Consider the following 17,037-nt stretch of genomic DNA (forward strand, 5'->3'; position numbering starts at 1 on the left):
ACCTTTTTTCAGTGTTGACCATGAATTCTTTAATCATGGTAATCTTATCAAACATAGTGCCCTTGAATGTTTCTAGAATGGCCTTTTTCATGATCATCATATACATGTGATTTGATGTCTCTCACCTTTCCATCTCCCTCTTTTGATCTAAGGTATTGTCATGTGTAAGCGATGGAGGAGAATCAACCTTAACGTAGGGTCGAGATTTATGACTTCGAGAACTGTCATAAGATTCTCTTGCCATGATTTGAAGTTCATATCATTTAACATGAGAATATAATCAATGCATACAGTAATGTTGGTATAATAATAGTTGAATTGAACAAAACAAGCTCACATAAAACTTTAATATAAGCTAAATTAATAACTTTGAATAAAGGTAAACCTCGTATCAATATATCAAGCACTCAATCATATTTCATCTTTGGATAAAATATTTACTTGTAGGTGATATCTTGGTATAGTAATCAGCATTGACAACAAAGACATATCGAACAATAAATCTTCCTTTAGACTAATTTATTACTCACTTGAATAATTTTGTCACATATTTATCACCACTATTGTCACATGTAATTTTACCACATTTAACTCCTTTTTTTCCTCAATTTAATAAGAAAAAACGAATTTATTTACCTTGGGATCTTGACAAAGAAAACAATCCCTTGACTCGACAATGGAACTCAGCTTCAGATTTGCTGCAACTATTACGAGCCTTGCCACTCGACCTCGAGCATGTAATGGCCTAAATTCAAAGTTATCGGAACAGTGGTTTCGTAACCACAAATCCAATTTAAAGAGAAATTTATTTCAATATTTTTGCATGAAAATTGATATGATAGGAAAATCGTATGAAAATATTGATAGAAAAATTTTACCGATTTAGTGGTTAGTTAGAAAAAGAAATTATTGAAGAAATTGGGTAAAAACAAGGTATCGGGACCTCTATCTCGTAAAACCGAGTTGAAAATATTTTTATAAATATTTATGAAATGTTAGTAATGCGGTATTAAAATTTCGTTAGGAAATTTTAATGTTTGCGTAGTTAATTAAATGAAAAGGACTAAATTGTAAAAGGTGTAAAAGTGGATGGGATGATTAAATAGCTTAAGAGTCTAATGTGAAAGGATTTAAAAGGCAATTAGACTCAAAATTTATTTAGGCTGGACGGCAAGGGCATGAAATCAGCAGGAAAATTGATAAATTAAGGGCAAAACTGGAATATTGCAAAATTAACTAAATAAAGCTAGGACTAAATAGGAAATATCTAGATTTCTCTTCATTTCTCTTCAATTCCTGCAGCTAAAAATGCCATATAAGGGTTCTCTAAGCTGTTATTTCATAACTTTTGCACCAAGTGAGTTAATCCTTACCTTTTTCTTGTAATTTTTGTGTTTCTAAGACTTTTACAACTAGGTCCTACTATTAAATTCATTAGTTTTTGATTTCATGGATGAAATTGAAAGTCACCATGATTGAGTTCTGTAATTTTATGATGAAATATAATGAAATTAAATCTTTAATTTGTTTATGATATGATTTTATTAGGTAATTTCAATAGAAATTGATTTTTAGGACCTAATTGTGAAAATGCTTGGAATTAAAGTCTATTGCTGAAATTCTGATTCTTAAAGGTTGTAAACTAGTTTAAGGTGATAGAATAAAGTGTTAATTGAGAAAAATCATCTCAATTGAGAGGCTAATTGAGTAGGGACGAAATTGTTATTTATTAAAAGCTTAGGGGAAAAATGGTAATAAACAGCTTGTACAAAAACAGTTTGGACAGCAGCAGTATACTAAATTTGAAAAATCACCATAAATTGTTTAAATCTAATTAGAAGATGAACAAAATATGGAATTAAATCTTATTGAGTCTAGTTTCTCATAGAAGAAATAGTGTAAGCAATGGATTTGTAAATTTTGAGATATAATGAATTTTGTGAGACAAGGTCAGAATGAATTCGGGTTCCCCGGTTCTGACTTTGAAAAATCATAAAAAAATTGAAGAAAAATAATTAGGGGCTTAAATTTATATGTATAGAATTCTGAATGAGTCTATTTTTAAGAGAAACAAACGAGAACATCATTTGAATCCTTTATGAAGAGATAATTAATTTTTAGTGAAGAAGGGTCAGAACTGTCAGACAGCAGAATAGGGGTGACTTTAAAGAATAAACTGTACTTATTGGCTAAACCAAAAATTCTGAAAATTTTATGGTAAGAAGATATATGAGTCTAGTTTCAGGGAAAATTAATGGATCTTAATTTGAAGTTTTGTATCTCGATTTATAAATAATTTAGTGACTATGACTCAAATAGACAGCTTTGAATAAACTATAAATAATAATAGTTGAATTATAGAGAATGTTGCATATGAACATGAAATGTATTAAATTGATAATTAAATTTATTTATTTAGATCCAGAAGATTCAAATACGAAGCTAGATCGAGGAAATGAAAAAGTTCAGGATTAGTAGATTTTTTTTGTTTACAAACAAGTATCAAGGTAAGTTCATGTAACTTGAATTATATTCTTAAATGCTTGAAATGCATGTTTTTGATATGAATATGATTTGAATGCTCATTTAATGAAATTTATGAAACATTGATATATTTGATAAAAGGGGAAGAAATCCCGGTTGAATGAAAGGAAAATTAGATGGATCTCTGAAAAGGAATTGACGGTAAAAAGGATCTAGCCCGGATGGGTGATCCTATTCTGATATAGCCCTCCCGAAGAATATGTGGAAAATGGATTTAGCCCGGACGGGTAATCCAAATTAGGGTCTGAATTTAGCCTGGACTGGTAATTCAGATCCAAGCTCATTAGAGTAATTGTCGTTACAGGGGATTTAGCCTGGACTAGTAATCCCGACAATACTCTATAAGTTTATATTACAGGGGATTTAGCCTGGACTGGTAATCCCGCTGTAAGGATAAGGTTCGCGGGAGTGTGCTCTCTGAAATGGAAATGTGTGCACATGAATATGAATTGACGGACCCAAAAATGTACACTAAAGTGTACCTCTGAAAATCCATCGAAAATTCCAAGAAATTCAACGGGATAAATATGAAATAAAAATATAAGGAAATGGAAATCATGGTATTGATGAGCTCATCAATCATAATATATATTATTGGTACATGGAAATTATTGTATGAACTTGAATGTTGAGTTTGTGCATATTAGGGTAATAATGCATTGAATGGATATAGGAATGTTTATTGTATTGTATTGAAAATATTAGGTAAGTATAATTCTTGTTACATGAGCTTACTAAGCACAAAGTGCTTACCCTGTTTCCTTTTCTCCTGTTTTGTAGTGTTAAGAGCTCGGAAGTCAGATTTGGTCGGAGACACATCACACTATCAACCTCAGGATTTCGGTATATAAAGAAACTTTATTTTGGAAATCAATGGCATGTATAAGCTAATAAAGTAAATGATTCTGTGAAATGAATGTAGAGTTAGCCATTGGTATGGTTAACAAACCTGGTTTTAGGTATGTGATGACGTTATCTTATAAATATGCATGAATTTATCTTGAAAATATGTTGAATTGGTTTGCTTGATGTGGATTGGTCTCGATTTAATATTGCAGGGAAGGTTAGATATTTATAAAGGGGCTATATTGAATATCAAAAAAAAAATTAATTCGTAAACTCCGGTAATGCCTCGTACCCTATTCCGGCAATGAATACGGGTAGGGGTATTACAGAGCAAGTCCAACAGCCACTCCAAAAAGGCAATATTTCTCGACACTTCAATCAAAAGTCACCTTCTTTAGGCTCTAGATTAGGTTTTGATTGTGTTTTCTCATCTTGTTATTTTCCAAATCATGTCTCTTTGAGGGAACATGAAAGAAATAGAAATGGATTTTTGAGGTTAACGGGTCTTGTTGGTGAAATTAGGAGTTATAGCAGTGAAATTGACAGGGTGTCTATAGATTATGGTGTTGTTATTGTTGGGGTTGGCTTCATGGCTTATCTGCAGCTATAAGGTTCAAGCAATTGTGTCAAGAAAAAAAATGTTGATTTCTAAGTCTGTGTTGTGGAAAGAGGTGCTGAAATTGGTATGTTTCTATCATCTTCTTTTGCGGGATTTCACTGTCAATTTGGCTATGGCGTTTGATCTTAGAACCATACAGTGTAAGTCCAGCTTTGAGCTTTTATAAACATTGATTAATATTTCCATGTGATTACCCAAAAAAGGACCAACTTTTGAGATTTTTTTTATAATTTTAAAGTTTAAAATTATACTAGTTTGAATTTTAAATTTTATTTAATTTTCTTTTAAATTTATTATTATATAATTTTTTAAACAAACAACTCACCACCCTTCAAACATTTAACTAAAATCGACTAAATTAAGTGATTAATTTAAAATTTTTAATAGTTGAATAATCAGAAAGGAAACTTGTGACCTCCTATATTTTACTCTTAATCATATTAAAGCAATTTTAATTTAAGTTAATTTTTTATGAAAGTAAATAACAATAATAATAATAATAATAATATATTAATATGATATTGATATTATTTAAATTATTTTTTTCAATTACTCAATTATATTTGTAATTATATTATATTTATTAACATTAAAAAAAAACTTGTCTATTTGAACATTAGTAAAGAATTGAATATTCTAGAAATGAATTTAGAAAAAAATATGAGTTGGGATTTATTTTAAATCTAACTTTTCTTAAAAAAAGGGATAAATCTCAAAATCATATATGAACCATGGTTTAATGTATAATTGTATACATGAACTTTGATTTTGTGTAATTTTATACATGAAATTTTGATTTAATTCAATTCTTGTAAATTATTAACACAATTATTGATATAACATCATTTTATGTTTATATATTGCATACATAAATAATTATATTTATCCAATATAAAAATAGATTTATGTATTTATTTCTTTAAATGTGTATGATTAAAATAAAATTAAAGTTTTAAGTATACATTAGAACCACAATTAGAGTTTCACGTGTATAATTATATCAAATTAAGGTTCATGTATACAATTACACATTAAATCAAAGTTCATGTATAATTTTAAAATTTATTCCATAAAAAATACATCTTTTGAGATTTATTTTAAATTTAACTTTTTTTATATCAATAATATTGAAGTAGAAAACTTCTTTTGAAAGTTTTTATCTACAATACAAATATAAGTACAAAATAACTACAAATATAATTCCAAACAATTAGAAGATAGAATTTAATTAAGAATAAAAAATAATTGAATAAATATGTTCCCAAACATTATAATTACGTGTTGTTTAATGTTACAGTTGTAATTTAAGATAGTTAATTATTTAATTCAATGTTATAAATTCAATTCAAGAATCATCTTACAAATCTAACCTCATAAATTAGCATCAGAAAATCTGTTCTTCTTCTGTTTTATATTGGGTAAATTTAACCAATTACCTTTAAGCTTTATTTAAAATTACATTTTAGTCATCTAACTTTCAAAAGTTACCTAATAGTTACTAACATTATCAAATTGTTACAATTTTGTCACTCAACTATTAACTTCCATTAAAAAAGGTAGCATTACACTTTAATTCAAAGGGTTAATAGTTAATTTGGTCCCTGAGCTAAAGTTGAAATCATTTTGATATTTTTAAAATTTTTTAACAAAAATTGTAAAAAAAAATAAAAAATCTTATAAATAAATAAATAAATTGTATAAAGACCCAAGAATTTTGCAGCTAATTTTTTCATGTTGAATCTCACCAAAGTTCACAATATTTAAACTTTCACAAAAAAAAAATTTATTAAATATCCATTCACTTTAATCATAGTCATTTTTTCGTTTGCTTTATTATCTTATGCTCTCTTCATTTTCATCTTTCTTTACCTTTTTTTTTTCTCTTTTTCATGTAAATAGATGAAGGCTCCTAGATCATTAAATATAATATATATATATATATGTTTTATTTATACTTGAAATTTGGAAGAAGAAATTTTGGATTTGAAGGAGGAGAACAGCACTTTGTATATAAATTTAAAAAATTCAAAATTCTAATATAAAAAGATATTCAAATACCTAATCAATCTAGTTATTGAACTTAAAAAAAATTAATGGGTTAGAAAAAAAGTAGAGTACTTTGTATTATAAATTAAAAGAAAAAAAAACAAAATAATTTGCTAAAGAACCGTCTTATTACTTAATTTTTTTCTCCTTTTTTTTTATAATTATCAAGAAAAGATAAGTCGTTGATGGTAGAAATTTTTATGAATCTCAAGAATGAAAGCAATATTGCAAGCGTAGATTTTGTTTCTTGAAAACTCGAGTAGCAACAATCAATTTAATAGTGAAATTCGAATCTTGCATTGAGATGTCTTTTGCTGAGACTTTGAGAAAAAAAATTTGACAAAGTAATTTCTAGGTAAAACAACGTGAATGTGTTTATCAACTGTGAAAATTTAATGGAATTTAGTTTGAAAATTTTAAATTTTTTATATAATAAAAGTTGTGTTTTAAAATTATTTTTATTTTTAATTTAAAGAATTTTTTTAGATTTTTACATATTTAAATTTTTTTAATTTTTTTAAAAAATTCTTTTTACAATTATATTTAAGAAATTTTAAAAATATCACAATGATTTTTAATTATGGGACCAAATTAGTTATTAACCCTTTTAATTAAGGTGCAATGTTACTTTTTTAATTGAAGTTAACACTTGAGTGATAAAAATGTAACAATTTGATAATGGTAGTGAGTTATACAACTTTTGAAAGTTGGGTGATCAAAATATAATTTTAATCAAAGCTTAAGGATCATTTCAAAAAAAATTTTAAAGCTTAGGCAGAGTTGGTGTAGTTTGCCCTTTTATATTTTATAAATTAAAAATAATGAATTAATTTAATTTTTAATTTATTATTGTCATTTTTTATTCTTACATTTTAGTTAGAAAATAAAAAGGATAAACTACTTAATTGTTGATCCAACTTTTAGTTTGATAAAAAAAAAATCCCATTCAATTTGTTCACTACCATTAGAAAAAGCTTCTCCTTTTAATCACTCAATCATTAAACCATTTGATCAAATCACACTATAAAATACTTCTTTTTGCACCAATCAAAATTTTCTTTCTTCCTTTCATTCTCTTCTTCTTTAACCCAACCTTTTTTTTCCTCCCATGCCCTTGCTTCCAACACCAAACTCGGTCTACATCAATTCGTTGTTCTTGTAACTTGCTTCATGACGACGACGACATTATGGGGTGACCAAAATGAATTTTTTTATACTAAAATGAAAGCATAGTAAAAGTTGGGTGATCAATTAGAGAATTTACCCAAGAATAAGTAAACTTTAATAAAAAAATTTTAAAGATAAAAGAAGAAACACGTTGCATTACCTGATGAAGGGGGCACCCGAGCAGAGGATTTGCTTTTTTACTAGGTCAAGCCTTGCAAGTCTTCGATTACCCCATGCCTATGGTCATCTAGTCAATGCATGAACTTAAATGTTGATTAAAATGGAATCTATACTTAATTCGGAGACCAATTTGCTATCAGATTAGACATCCAAGAAATGGGTTTCTATTTTTACACTGCTTGTTGTTTCCTCACCATCTTCTCAAAACCTTCAATTGCAATCGACACCCTTACTCTATCAGAGTCACTCACCGATGGCATGACCTTGGTCTCCAATGACGGAAGCTTTGAATTGGGTTTCTTCACTCCTGGCAGTTCTAAGAACCGCTACCTGGGAATCTGGTACAACAACATCCCCATTCATACTGTTGTTTGGGTTGCAAACAGGATAAACCCAATAAACGATTCCACTGGCTTGTTGAAGATACAAAGTAATGGGAAAATCCTGCTTCAAGTTCAGAACACAACAGCTGTTTGGTCGACTAATTCCACAGCTAGAGTTGAGAATCCAGTATTGCAGCTCCTGGATTCTGGTAATCTTGTTGTCAGAGATGGAAAGGATAGTAAACCAGAGAATTACTTTTGGCAAAGCTTTGATTATCCATCAGATACAATGTTACCAGGGATGAAAATTGGTATTGATTTAAGAACTGGTTTCCATAGAAGACTAGCAGCCTGGAAGAACTGGGATGATCCATCTCCAGGTGATCTTACTTTTGGTGTAGAATTCCACGGAAGCCCAGAGATGGTGCTAAGGAAAGGCTCAGAAAAGTACCAACGGAGTGGGTTGGAAGCCCAGAGATGGTGCTAAGGAAAGGCTCAGAAAAGTACCAACGGAGTGGGTTATGGAATGGCGATGGATTTAGTGGGACACCAAAGTTAAGGTTGAATCCCATCTTTGATTATGATTTTATCTGGAACGATAATGAGGTTTACTACATATATTCCCTCAAAAACAAATCAGTGATGTCGAGGTTTGTTTTGAACCAAACCCAAAGTGTAAGACAAAGGTATACATGGAACCCAGAAGCTCAAACTTGGATGCAGTTCTCAATGATGCCAAGCGACTACTGTGACAAATTTGGACGTTGTGGTCCAAATGTGGACTGTGATGGCAATAAGCTCCCGACTTGTCAATGTTTGACAGGGTTCAGGCCGAGAAGGCTCGAGAGATGGAACTCATCGGATTATTCCGCCGGGTGCATACACAGTGAGCCACTCAACTGCCAGAGTGGAGATGGCTTTATCAGAATTGAGAAGGTGAAAACCCCAGACGCCACTAATTCTTGGGTCAATCAAACTATGAATCTCAAGGAATGTAGGGCTAAATGCTTGAGGAACTGTTCTTGCATGGCCTACACTAATGTATATGTTACAAGAGGAGGTAGTGGCTGCGCCATGTGGTTTGATGATCTGCTTGATATCAAACAATTTCAATCAGATGGTCAGGATCTTTACGTTAGAGTGTCTGCTTCAGAAGCAGGTACTGCTTTATAAACTACATGTTCTTGTTACATCTTTAGATAATGCTTTTTGGGTTTTTGTGTAATAAAGAATTAATATTTGTGCTTCTTTATCAATATTGATAATGGCAGAACAGAAGAAAAAGGCTAAGGTGAAGCTTGCTATCATACTTGGGACAGTAATTGCTGCGCTTTGGGGGTTTCTTTTAATCGTCTGTTACATTCGCAGAAGCAGGAGAAAATTTAAAGGTAGCGCTAATTATGGTCCTCATAAATGTACTGATTTTGTTCTTTGAAAATGCCAAAGTAATTTTGTCCAACATGGATATATTTGGTTTTTTAAATTTATGTATTCAGAGGACAGTTGGAGGATTATATCTCATACCCAAATCCAAAAATGTGTTAGATGCTTCAAGAAAATGAAGAGTTAGAAATTGCTCATAATGGAAAATCCTAATCTCCATCCCATTTTTTAGAAAAACTAAACAGGACTATTTATCTTTTCTCCTGTTTTACTTGAATTTTTAACAAATTTGTATGATCTAAGAAACAGAGAGTCCCATAGTGTATGCACCAAGTGCTTGTACAGAATCATGTTTATAAATCAATCAATATAGAAAATAGGCAATGGGAAATGCTACCCAATGTTTTATACTGTTTACAGATGAAGTGGAACACAAGAATCTAAATGGTAGAGAGGATAAAGACGAGAATGAAGATATGGAGCTTGCAGTATTCGAGTTTGGTACCATAGCTCAAGCTACTGATTCTTTTTCATTTATTAATAAGCTAGGTCAAGGAGGTTTTGGTCCTGTTTATAAGGTAAAATTTGCTGTAATTTAGCACAATGATCTTTCTTTATTATATTGAAAGCTCGTAGAAGTGTTGCAAAATTTTCCAGGGGACACTAGCAGATGGACAAGAAATTGCCGTGAAGAGACTTTCAAAGAGTTCCGGACAAGGACTGAACGAGTTTAAGAACGAAGTAGAGTTGATTGCCAAACTTCAGCATCGGAATCTTGTAAGGCTTCTCGGTTGTTGCATGCAAGGAGATGAGAGAATGCTGGTTTATGAATCCATGCCTAACAGAAGCCTTGACTTATTCATTTTTGGTATGAAAATCATTACAAACCTCTCAATGCTTTCACTTTTGCTTCTTCAATGATCAAATCAGATGCAGGACTAATACGAATGCCTACTTTCCAGATCAAACGAGACGCACAGTCTTAACTTGGTCTAAGCGTTTTCGGATTATCTGTGGGATTGCTAGGGGACTACTTTACCTTCATCAAGACTCGAGGTTGAGGATTATCCACAGAGATCTTAAAACTAGTAATGTTCTACTTGATAGTGAGATGAACCCAAAAATTTCAGATTTTGGCATGGCAAGAACTTTTGGAGGAGATCAATCAGAAGCCAATACCAATAGAGTAGTTGGAACTTAGTAGGTCTACTATTATGACATTGCTATACTATTTGATCCACAAATTCACATAACTTCATATTTTTATCTGGCAATATTCTGCAGTGGTTATATGGCACCAGAATATGCTATTGATGGGGTGTTTTCTGTAAAGTCAGATGTTTTTAGTTTTGGGATATTATTGTTGGAGCTTATAAGTGGAAAGAAGAACAGGGGATTTTATCATGTAAATCAAAGCGGCAACCTCATTGAACATGTAAACATCAACACATATTATATTATCGTATTATGTTGTCACTTAAAACTACAAATGCTAAAAGGTTTGAATTTGGCTGCAGGCATGGAGGTTATGGAAAGAAGGTAAACCTTTGGATCTTGCTGATGAATTCTTAGCAGAGACTGGAGACCTATCCGATTTGCTAAGATGCATACACATTAGCCTGTTATGTATACAACAACATCCTGAGGAAAGACCAAACATGTCATCCGTGGTTCTAATGTTGGGAAGTCATAATGAATTGCCTTTGCCTAAACAACCTGGTTTCTTGTTTTACAAGAAACCCTTTGAAGCAGATTGTTCATCCGGAAACGACGGATCGTCTTCGAGAAATGAAATAAGTTTATCATTATTAGAGGCCAGATAAGAAAGAGGTTGTATGGCTCACTCAATTTGTTATGCTCCAAACTATTAATCTCACTTGAACCTTGAGCAAGATAAGATCAATCAAGAGTCATCTGGTTTTATATTTTTCAGTAATCGTTAGAGATTGAAGGAAGATAATTGTTGTGGTGATAATTCTTGTTCCCTCAACAAATTGTTTAAATTTAATGTTTAGATTCTTGAATTATGCTGCAGATGCAAAAGCAAATTAGTATACAAGTAAAAAGTCTTGTCAACTTAATTCTGGTTTGGATCATTATCATTTGGGATCCCATCAAGGGTGAAGTCAGATAATTTTAGGGGATTAAATTTTATATTTTTACGATAGTAAAAGTATAATTTTATTATTTTAATAGAGTATATTTATTATTTTTAAAGGTTAAATTAAATTTTTATTATTTGAATATCAAAGTATAATTTTAACGTTATTATTTTAAAATTATATAAATTATAAAAAGACTTAAATAAAATAATTTTAATTTTAATATCTCGCGCACTCACTAAATTCCATTGAAGAAATTTCTCACCCCTTACTAAAACCCAATAATTAGCTACTAGTCTAAGTTTGCTGCCTTGACTAATGTTGGAACTTGATTTTAAAACTTGATATTTATATAAATAGTTTTCTAAACCCAGATTGTAAATAATCAAGAAATTCCATTCGGTAATTGTAAAATTTAATCGTCAATCCTTGTAGGTTTCCTACTGTCTTTTTATCTCATATTCCACAAATTATTATTAATATATTTATATCATTTTATCTATTTTCGTCTCCACCTTTCATTAATTATCCAAGTTCGGTGACACTACTTTTGATCATACCTTATTGTCATTGACTTACTCTCTATCGCCAATGGTATATGATAATTGACTGTCTTCTAATCGTAGAGGGTTTAGCAAAGAAAGAGATTCATTTTTGCTGTTTTCTTGACTAAATTTGCTTTGAAAGTGATCTTAATTTCCATACTTTTACAAATACAAACAGTACCCACGGAGGATAAGAGAAGTATCATCTTATCAATTGCCTCATCACCTGATCACACCAGGTAATTAATGATGGAATTGTCTAGTTTACGATTTTAACATATTAGATTTTAACCTGTATAACACTGTAGATTTTTCCCTGCATTATGTCAGCTATTTTCCCCCCAACATCTTTCTACTTCCAAGGAGCCAAGGGGATTAATTTTCAGTTCATCTTTCTGAATATAATTTGGAAAAGAAACCCAGGTACTTTTAATGTCAATTTTTATTCTTGCAATCATTTCTTAAGGACCTTTTGATTTATGGAAAATTTGGAGAAAAGGGAAAATGAAATTTAAGGATTCCAACTTTTTCTCGTCTTTAATTAAGGAAAATATAAAGGATTAACATTAAATAAACTCTTGGAAGTTTGCAGTTTTGAAGTTGCAAACCAGGTGTTTGCTTTTTTGTCCATGTCAGTGGATCATATTAGTTATTTAGTTGAATCTTGGACGACTGACTCATTTGGGTGTGATTGATCATACTAATAGGGTTTGAATGTTCTTGAGTTTCACTTTAATTTGTAATTTTTTTTTCCTAATGGAATGAATAAAAAAGGTTAACACTGCCATTTAATATTCTCTTATTTAAGTAAATGGATGATAAAATTTTCCTTCATATTTTTCTTATATCACTAAACAAGCTAAGAATTGTCATTTTTCTTCTATTTATTTTCTTCTTCCTTTAATTTCTTTATTCCTTGTAAATTTTCATTAACTAAACAGAGCCCAAACGTCTTCTGTAAGGATGTAACATTACTTATGTTAGATTACGTTAATCAAGAATTGACAACCTTAATATTTTCTAGGGTTTTTATGCTTATTATTGTTGAAATTTAATTTAGCTCTCTTCTTTTCCCTCCTTTTTTTTTTATTGTTGTAAATCAAAACTACAAACCATAGGCAATATATGTTCAAGGAATTATGATGTTTTTTTCTTTAAGTTGGAAAAATAATATATGCATTCACCTAATATAAACAACAAAGAGAGTTGATGTATAAATGTTGTTGGGAACAGCTTTTTGGGAGATATAATTAATATATATGTATTATATATGTTTGTTTTGTGAACTACAGGAAGGAGGCCTAATAAATATGGAGTTTTTAGTGCCACTGTTTGAAGTGATAAAGTGTTTGGGGGGACCAACCAGTAGATATTTAAATCAACACCGAAAACTCGAAGAAAATGTTAATGACCTTAGAAGAAAAGTGAACGATTTAAATATCCGAAAGCAAGACCTCGAACTAAAAAAGGAAGCAGAGATTCGTTGCAGAAAAGTGGTGAAGAAAGAAGTGGAGAATTGGTTTGAAACTGTCCGAAGCACAAATGTTGAAATGGAGAAGATAGAAATGAAGTTTCGTGTTGTTTCATACTTCTCTCGTGCACGCCTAGGGAGATTTGTTTGCAGAAAGATTGAAGAAGTTGAGAGAATTTACCAACAAGGCAGTTTCCCGGAAGGTGTGGCAGTTGATGGTCCTCCAGCCACTGGAGTGACATTGCTAACAACAGATTTAGAAGGCCGAATGGATGTAAAAGAACAAATTTGTGAGTATCTGAGGGTCGATGACGTTGGAATGATCGGTGTATGCGGAATGGGTGGCATAGGCAAAACCACCATCATGAAGCATATCAACAATCAATTGTTAAAGGAAAATCAGTTTGATGCAGTGATTTGGTTGACGGTATCCAGAGAATTCAATGTTGTAAAATTACAAGAAGATCTTGCATGTGCTTTGGACCACAGTCTTCCTAAAAATAAATTGGAGTGGCCAACTGTACTAATGGAAATCTTGGAGAGAAAGAGATTTGTGCTGATCTTAGATGATGTTTGGGAAAAGTTTGCTCTCTCGGATGTGGGAATCCCTGAACCAGCATCACATAATGGGAGCAAACTGGTAATCACTAGTAGATCAATCGAGGTGTGCAATTCCATGGGTTGCAAGGTGTTTAAAGTACAGCCTCTTTCACAAGCGGAATCCTGGAACTTATTTTTGCGTCAGGTGGGGGATGGTGTTCTACAATATCCAACTTTAAAAGAACATGTGAACCTTATTGTTGGCGAATGTGGTGGTCTACCACTTGCTATCATAACTATAGCTAGTAGCATGAAAGGTGTGGATGATGCCTTTGAGTGGAAGAATGCACTAAATGAACTACGTGAAAGGGTTACAAGTGTGAAAGGATCCGATACCATAATATTTGAGCACCTGAAATTCAGCTATGATCGTTTGAGAGATTCAAAAATCCAAAATTGCTTCTTATATTGCTCCTTGTATCCTGAGGATTATCACATTGAAAAGGAGGGGTTGATTGAAAATTGGATAGATGAAGAACTCATTGATGAATTAGAGAATAGACAGGCAATGCATGACAGAGGTCATACTGTTCTAAATAAGCTTGTAAATAATTGCTTGTTAGAGAAGGTAATGATTGACAATGTTAAGGAAGGAGTGAAGATGCATGATGTTGTGAGAGACATGGCATTGTCTATCAAAAGAGGTGATCACTTTATGGTAAAAGCTGGTACTGAATTGGAGAAAATACCAAGTGAGCATAAATGGAAGGAATCTCTTGAGAAGGTTTCCTTGATGAATAATTCAATATCAGAAGTTCTTATGATATCACCGAAATGCCCTAATTTGTCAACCTTGTTATTGCAAAAAAATTATTACCTTGAAAAGATTTTAGGATCTTTCTTTGAGCACATGCATAAGATAAAGGTTCTAGATCTTTCTCATACTGGAATTTGGGATCTGCCAAATTCCATTTCCACCTTGACAAGTCTTACTGCACTTATACTTAGACGGTGCCGCCAGTTAAGACACATGCCCTCATTAGCAAAGCTCACAGCATTGAGGAAGTTGGATCTTTTTAATACAGATATTAAGGAAGTCCCTCACGGTATAGAAATGCTAGAAAACCTCACATATCTCAATTTATATGCAAGTGGTCTAAAGAATCTACCAATGGGAATAATATCAAGGTTTTCTAAACTCCAAGTCTTGAAAGCTTGGTTGAATTTAAATGGAGAGGAAGCAGCCAAACTCAGAAAGCTGGAGATTCTTTTAGGAGCTTTTCGTGTGCTGCAAGACTTTGAAGGATATGCCAAGTCTTTATCGAGTCAATGGCCAACCAATTACTGGCTTCGAGTTGGATCACCTAAGACAGGCTACTTGGAGAACCTTCGTAGGTTTGATAACCTTGAGGATGTTGAAATTGACAAAGGGGTCTGTTTTATTAATTGCAAGATGGGGAATGAAGATTTTGTGGTGCTCCCAAAAGACACAAAGACACTTACTGTTGAGCACTGTCGAAATCTCAAAAGTTTGAGCAATATTTCTTTGTTCTGTGAAGCAAATGAGTTGAAGACATGTACCATTAGTTGGTGTGAAGAGATAGAGTGCGTGGTTGATTTGTCATTATCGTCTTGCAACTCATTGCAGAACATTGAGATTCTTCGTCTTAGAAACTTGTGGAACCTGAATGAACTTGTAAGAGTAGCAGCAGTTGCATCTACATCTCACACTCCAACACCACCTGGCATCTTCACTTCTCTTAAAGAATTCTATCTGATTGATTGTTCTAGCATAAAGAAATTGTTTCCAGTTCATCTATTGCAGGGCTTCCAACACTTGGAGTATATTGAAGTTAAGCACTGTAAAAAGTTGGAGAAAATAATTGCAGAAGAAGATGAAGAAAATCAAAATGTAGACAGAAGGGGTTCTATAACAACATTTGCTTTTCCCAAGTTAAAGACATTGCACTTGATCAAATTACCAGAATTGAAAAGCATTTGTAGTAGCGGAGTTAGAATCCCTTCCGAGTCTCTCAAATATCTTTCAATAATAAATTGCTCAAATATAAGGAAGATCCCTTTTTCGATACCCCTGCTTGGAACTGGGCAACCATCTCCTCTTTCTCTCGAGTTAGGCTATGTTCATCCAAAAAAATGGTGGAAATTAGTGGAATTTGATGATCCCAATGCCAAGGATATCCTCTCATCTCTCGTTTTAGATTATTCTTCAGAAGAGGATGAAGAGTAAGAGCCTGATGATAGTGATCAATAGTAGGTACCTTCTTTTTCTTCTTTTTTGCTTTGGGGGATAGATTGTGTATTATCCAAGAAACCATAGTTCTACTACCTGTAAATTCCTGTACAATTATGGGATTTTGCAGTGACATCTGTATCTACCTATACAATATAGTTTCATGATTCAATGGGGCTTCTGCTAATGCTCTGCTTTGACATTTCTGGACCCTGCTAATCTTAGCCTGACTGCTTCCTTGATGCTGTTTAGGATCTACAAACTAAATGAAAAAGATTGCTGGAAAATTCTGGTGTGCTCTTCCTTGAGACTGTAGTGTAACATTTCAATAGCCAGCTTATTTCATGTACATTTTATTTCTATTTTTTTTTCTATAACCCAAACTGAAGAAAGTTCGAGGGTTTTGCCATAAAAACAATGACAACCTTATTAAACATGCAAGAGTCAACAGATACTATTGTCGTTATTTCTGTTTCGTATCTTGAACTAACATACGGATGCTAAAAGCAAAACAAGCCTTGGTTTGGTGACTGGGAGTAGGACGTTGAATCTTTATGTTTCAAGTTCAAGTCTCATCATGTCTGGCTTTAGTTTAACTGTGTTGAATTCGCCTAGTTAGTACTGCCTACTGGTTCGTTGGTTGATGATTGAAATGTTTGATTAATTTTGTATTCGATATTGTATTTTCTACCTGTAACTTTTTCGAAACAAAATTGCTATAAGGGTTTCATTTTGCGGCAGGCATGGAGATCATAATGGATCCACTTAGCCTTATATGTGCACAATAGCATTCCAAGGGGAGACCAACCATGTCATCTCTGGTTCTGATGTTGGGAAGCGAAAATGAATTCCCTCTTGAATCGAAATCAATGATGACATTAACAGTAAACCATGAGTCGGTCCCATGACATATATCTGTTCCATAAAACCATGAATGCTGATTAATATCATTAACGGAACATGAAGCCTTTGCAGCATATTGATTCATTTTGACAAAAAGTAGTTAAGATTCTAATGAAC

At 32.1% G+C, this 17,037-nt stretch overlaps 3 protein-coding genes across 4 annotated transcripts; all 3 read left to right on the forward strand.

Annotated features, from left to right (window-relative positions):
* The first annotated feature begins 7,390 nt into the window (after positions 1 to 7,390).
* On the forward strand, positions 7,391 to 11,083 carry LOC121204970 (G-type lectin S-receptor-like serine/threonine-protein kinase SD1-1). Of its 2 annotated transcripts, none has more exons than XM_041075890.1 (7): positions 7,391 to 8,884; positions 8,997 to 9,113; positions 9,529 to 9,686; positions 9,745 to 9,976; positions 10,071 to 10,308; positions 10,393 to 10,543; positions 10,626 to 11,083. In XM_041075890.1, exons 1-7 carry the CDS (start codon positions 8,203 to 8,205, stop codon positions 10,929 to 10,931), a joined length of 1,884 nt encoding a protein of 627 aa, XP_040931824.1. In that variant the 5' UTR covers positions 7,391 to 8,202; the 3' UTR covers positions 10,932 to 11,083. The 2 variants fall into 2 exon arrangements, with proteins under 2 accessions (XP_040931824.1, XP_040931830.1); XM_041075896.1 differs by having other exon boundaries at positions 9,766 to 9,976.
* LOC121208741 (S-locus-specific glycoprotein S13-like) lies at positions 7,559 to 8,156 on the forward strand. The gene is made up of 2 exons (XM_041079768.1): positions 7,559 to 8,105; positions 8,140 to 8,156. The coding sequence occupies exons 1-2, from the start codon at positions 7,559 to 7,561 to the stop codon at positions 8,154 to 8,156; spliced, it is 564 nt and encodes a 187-aa protein (XP_040935702.1).
* A 605-nt stretch (positions 11,084 to 11,688) lies between the features above and the next one.
* LOC107916637 (probable disease resistance protein At1g61300) lies at positions 11,689 to 16,453 on the forward strand. The gene is made up of 3 exons (XM_016845949.2): positions 11,689 to 11,994; positions 12,086 to 12,178; positions 13,048 to 16,453. Exon 3 carries the CDS (start codon positions 13,066 to 13,068, stop codon positions 16,012 to 16,014), a length of 2,949 nt encoding a protein of 982 aa, XP_016701438.1. The 5' UTR covers positions 11,689 to 11,994; positions 12,086 to 12,178; positions 13,048 to 13,065; the 3' UTR covers positions 16,015 to 16,453.
* Positions 16,454 to 17,037: the final 584 nt, after the last annotated feature.

The sequence above is a fragment of the Gossypium hirsutum genome, chromosome A01, assembly GCF_007990345.1.
Source record: "Gossypium hirsutum isolate 1008001.06 chromosome A01, Gossypium_hirsutum_v2.1, whole genome shotgun sequence".
NCBI lineage: Eukaryota > Viridiplantae > Streptophyta > Magnoliopsida > Malvales > Malvaceae > Gossypium > Gossypium hirsutum.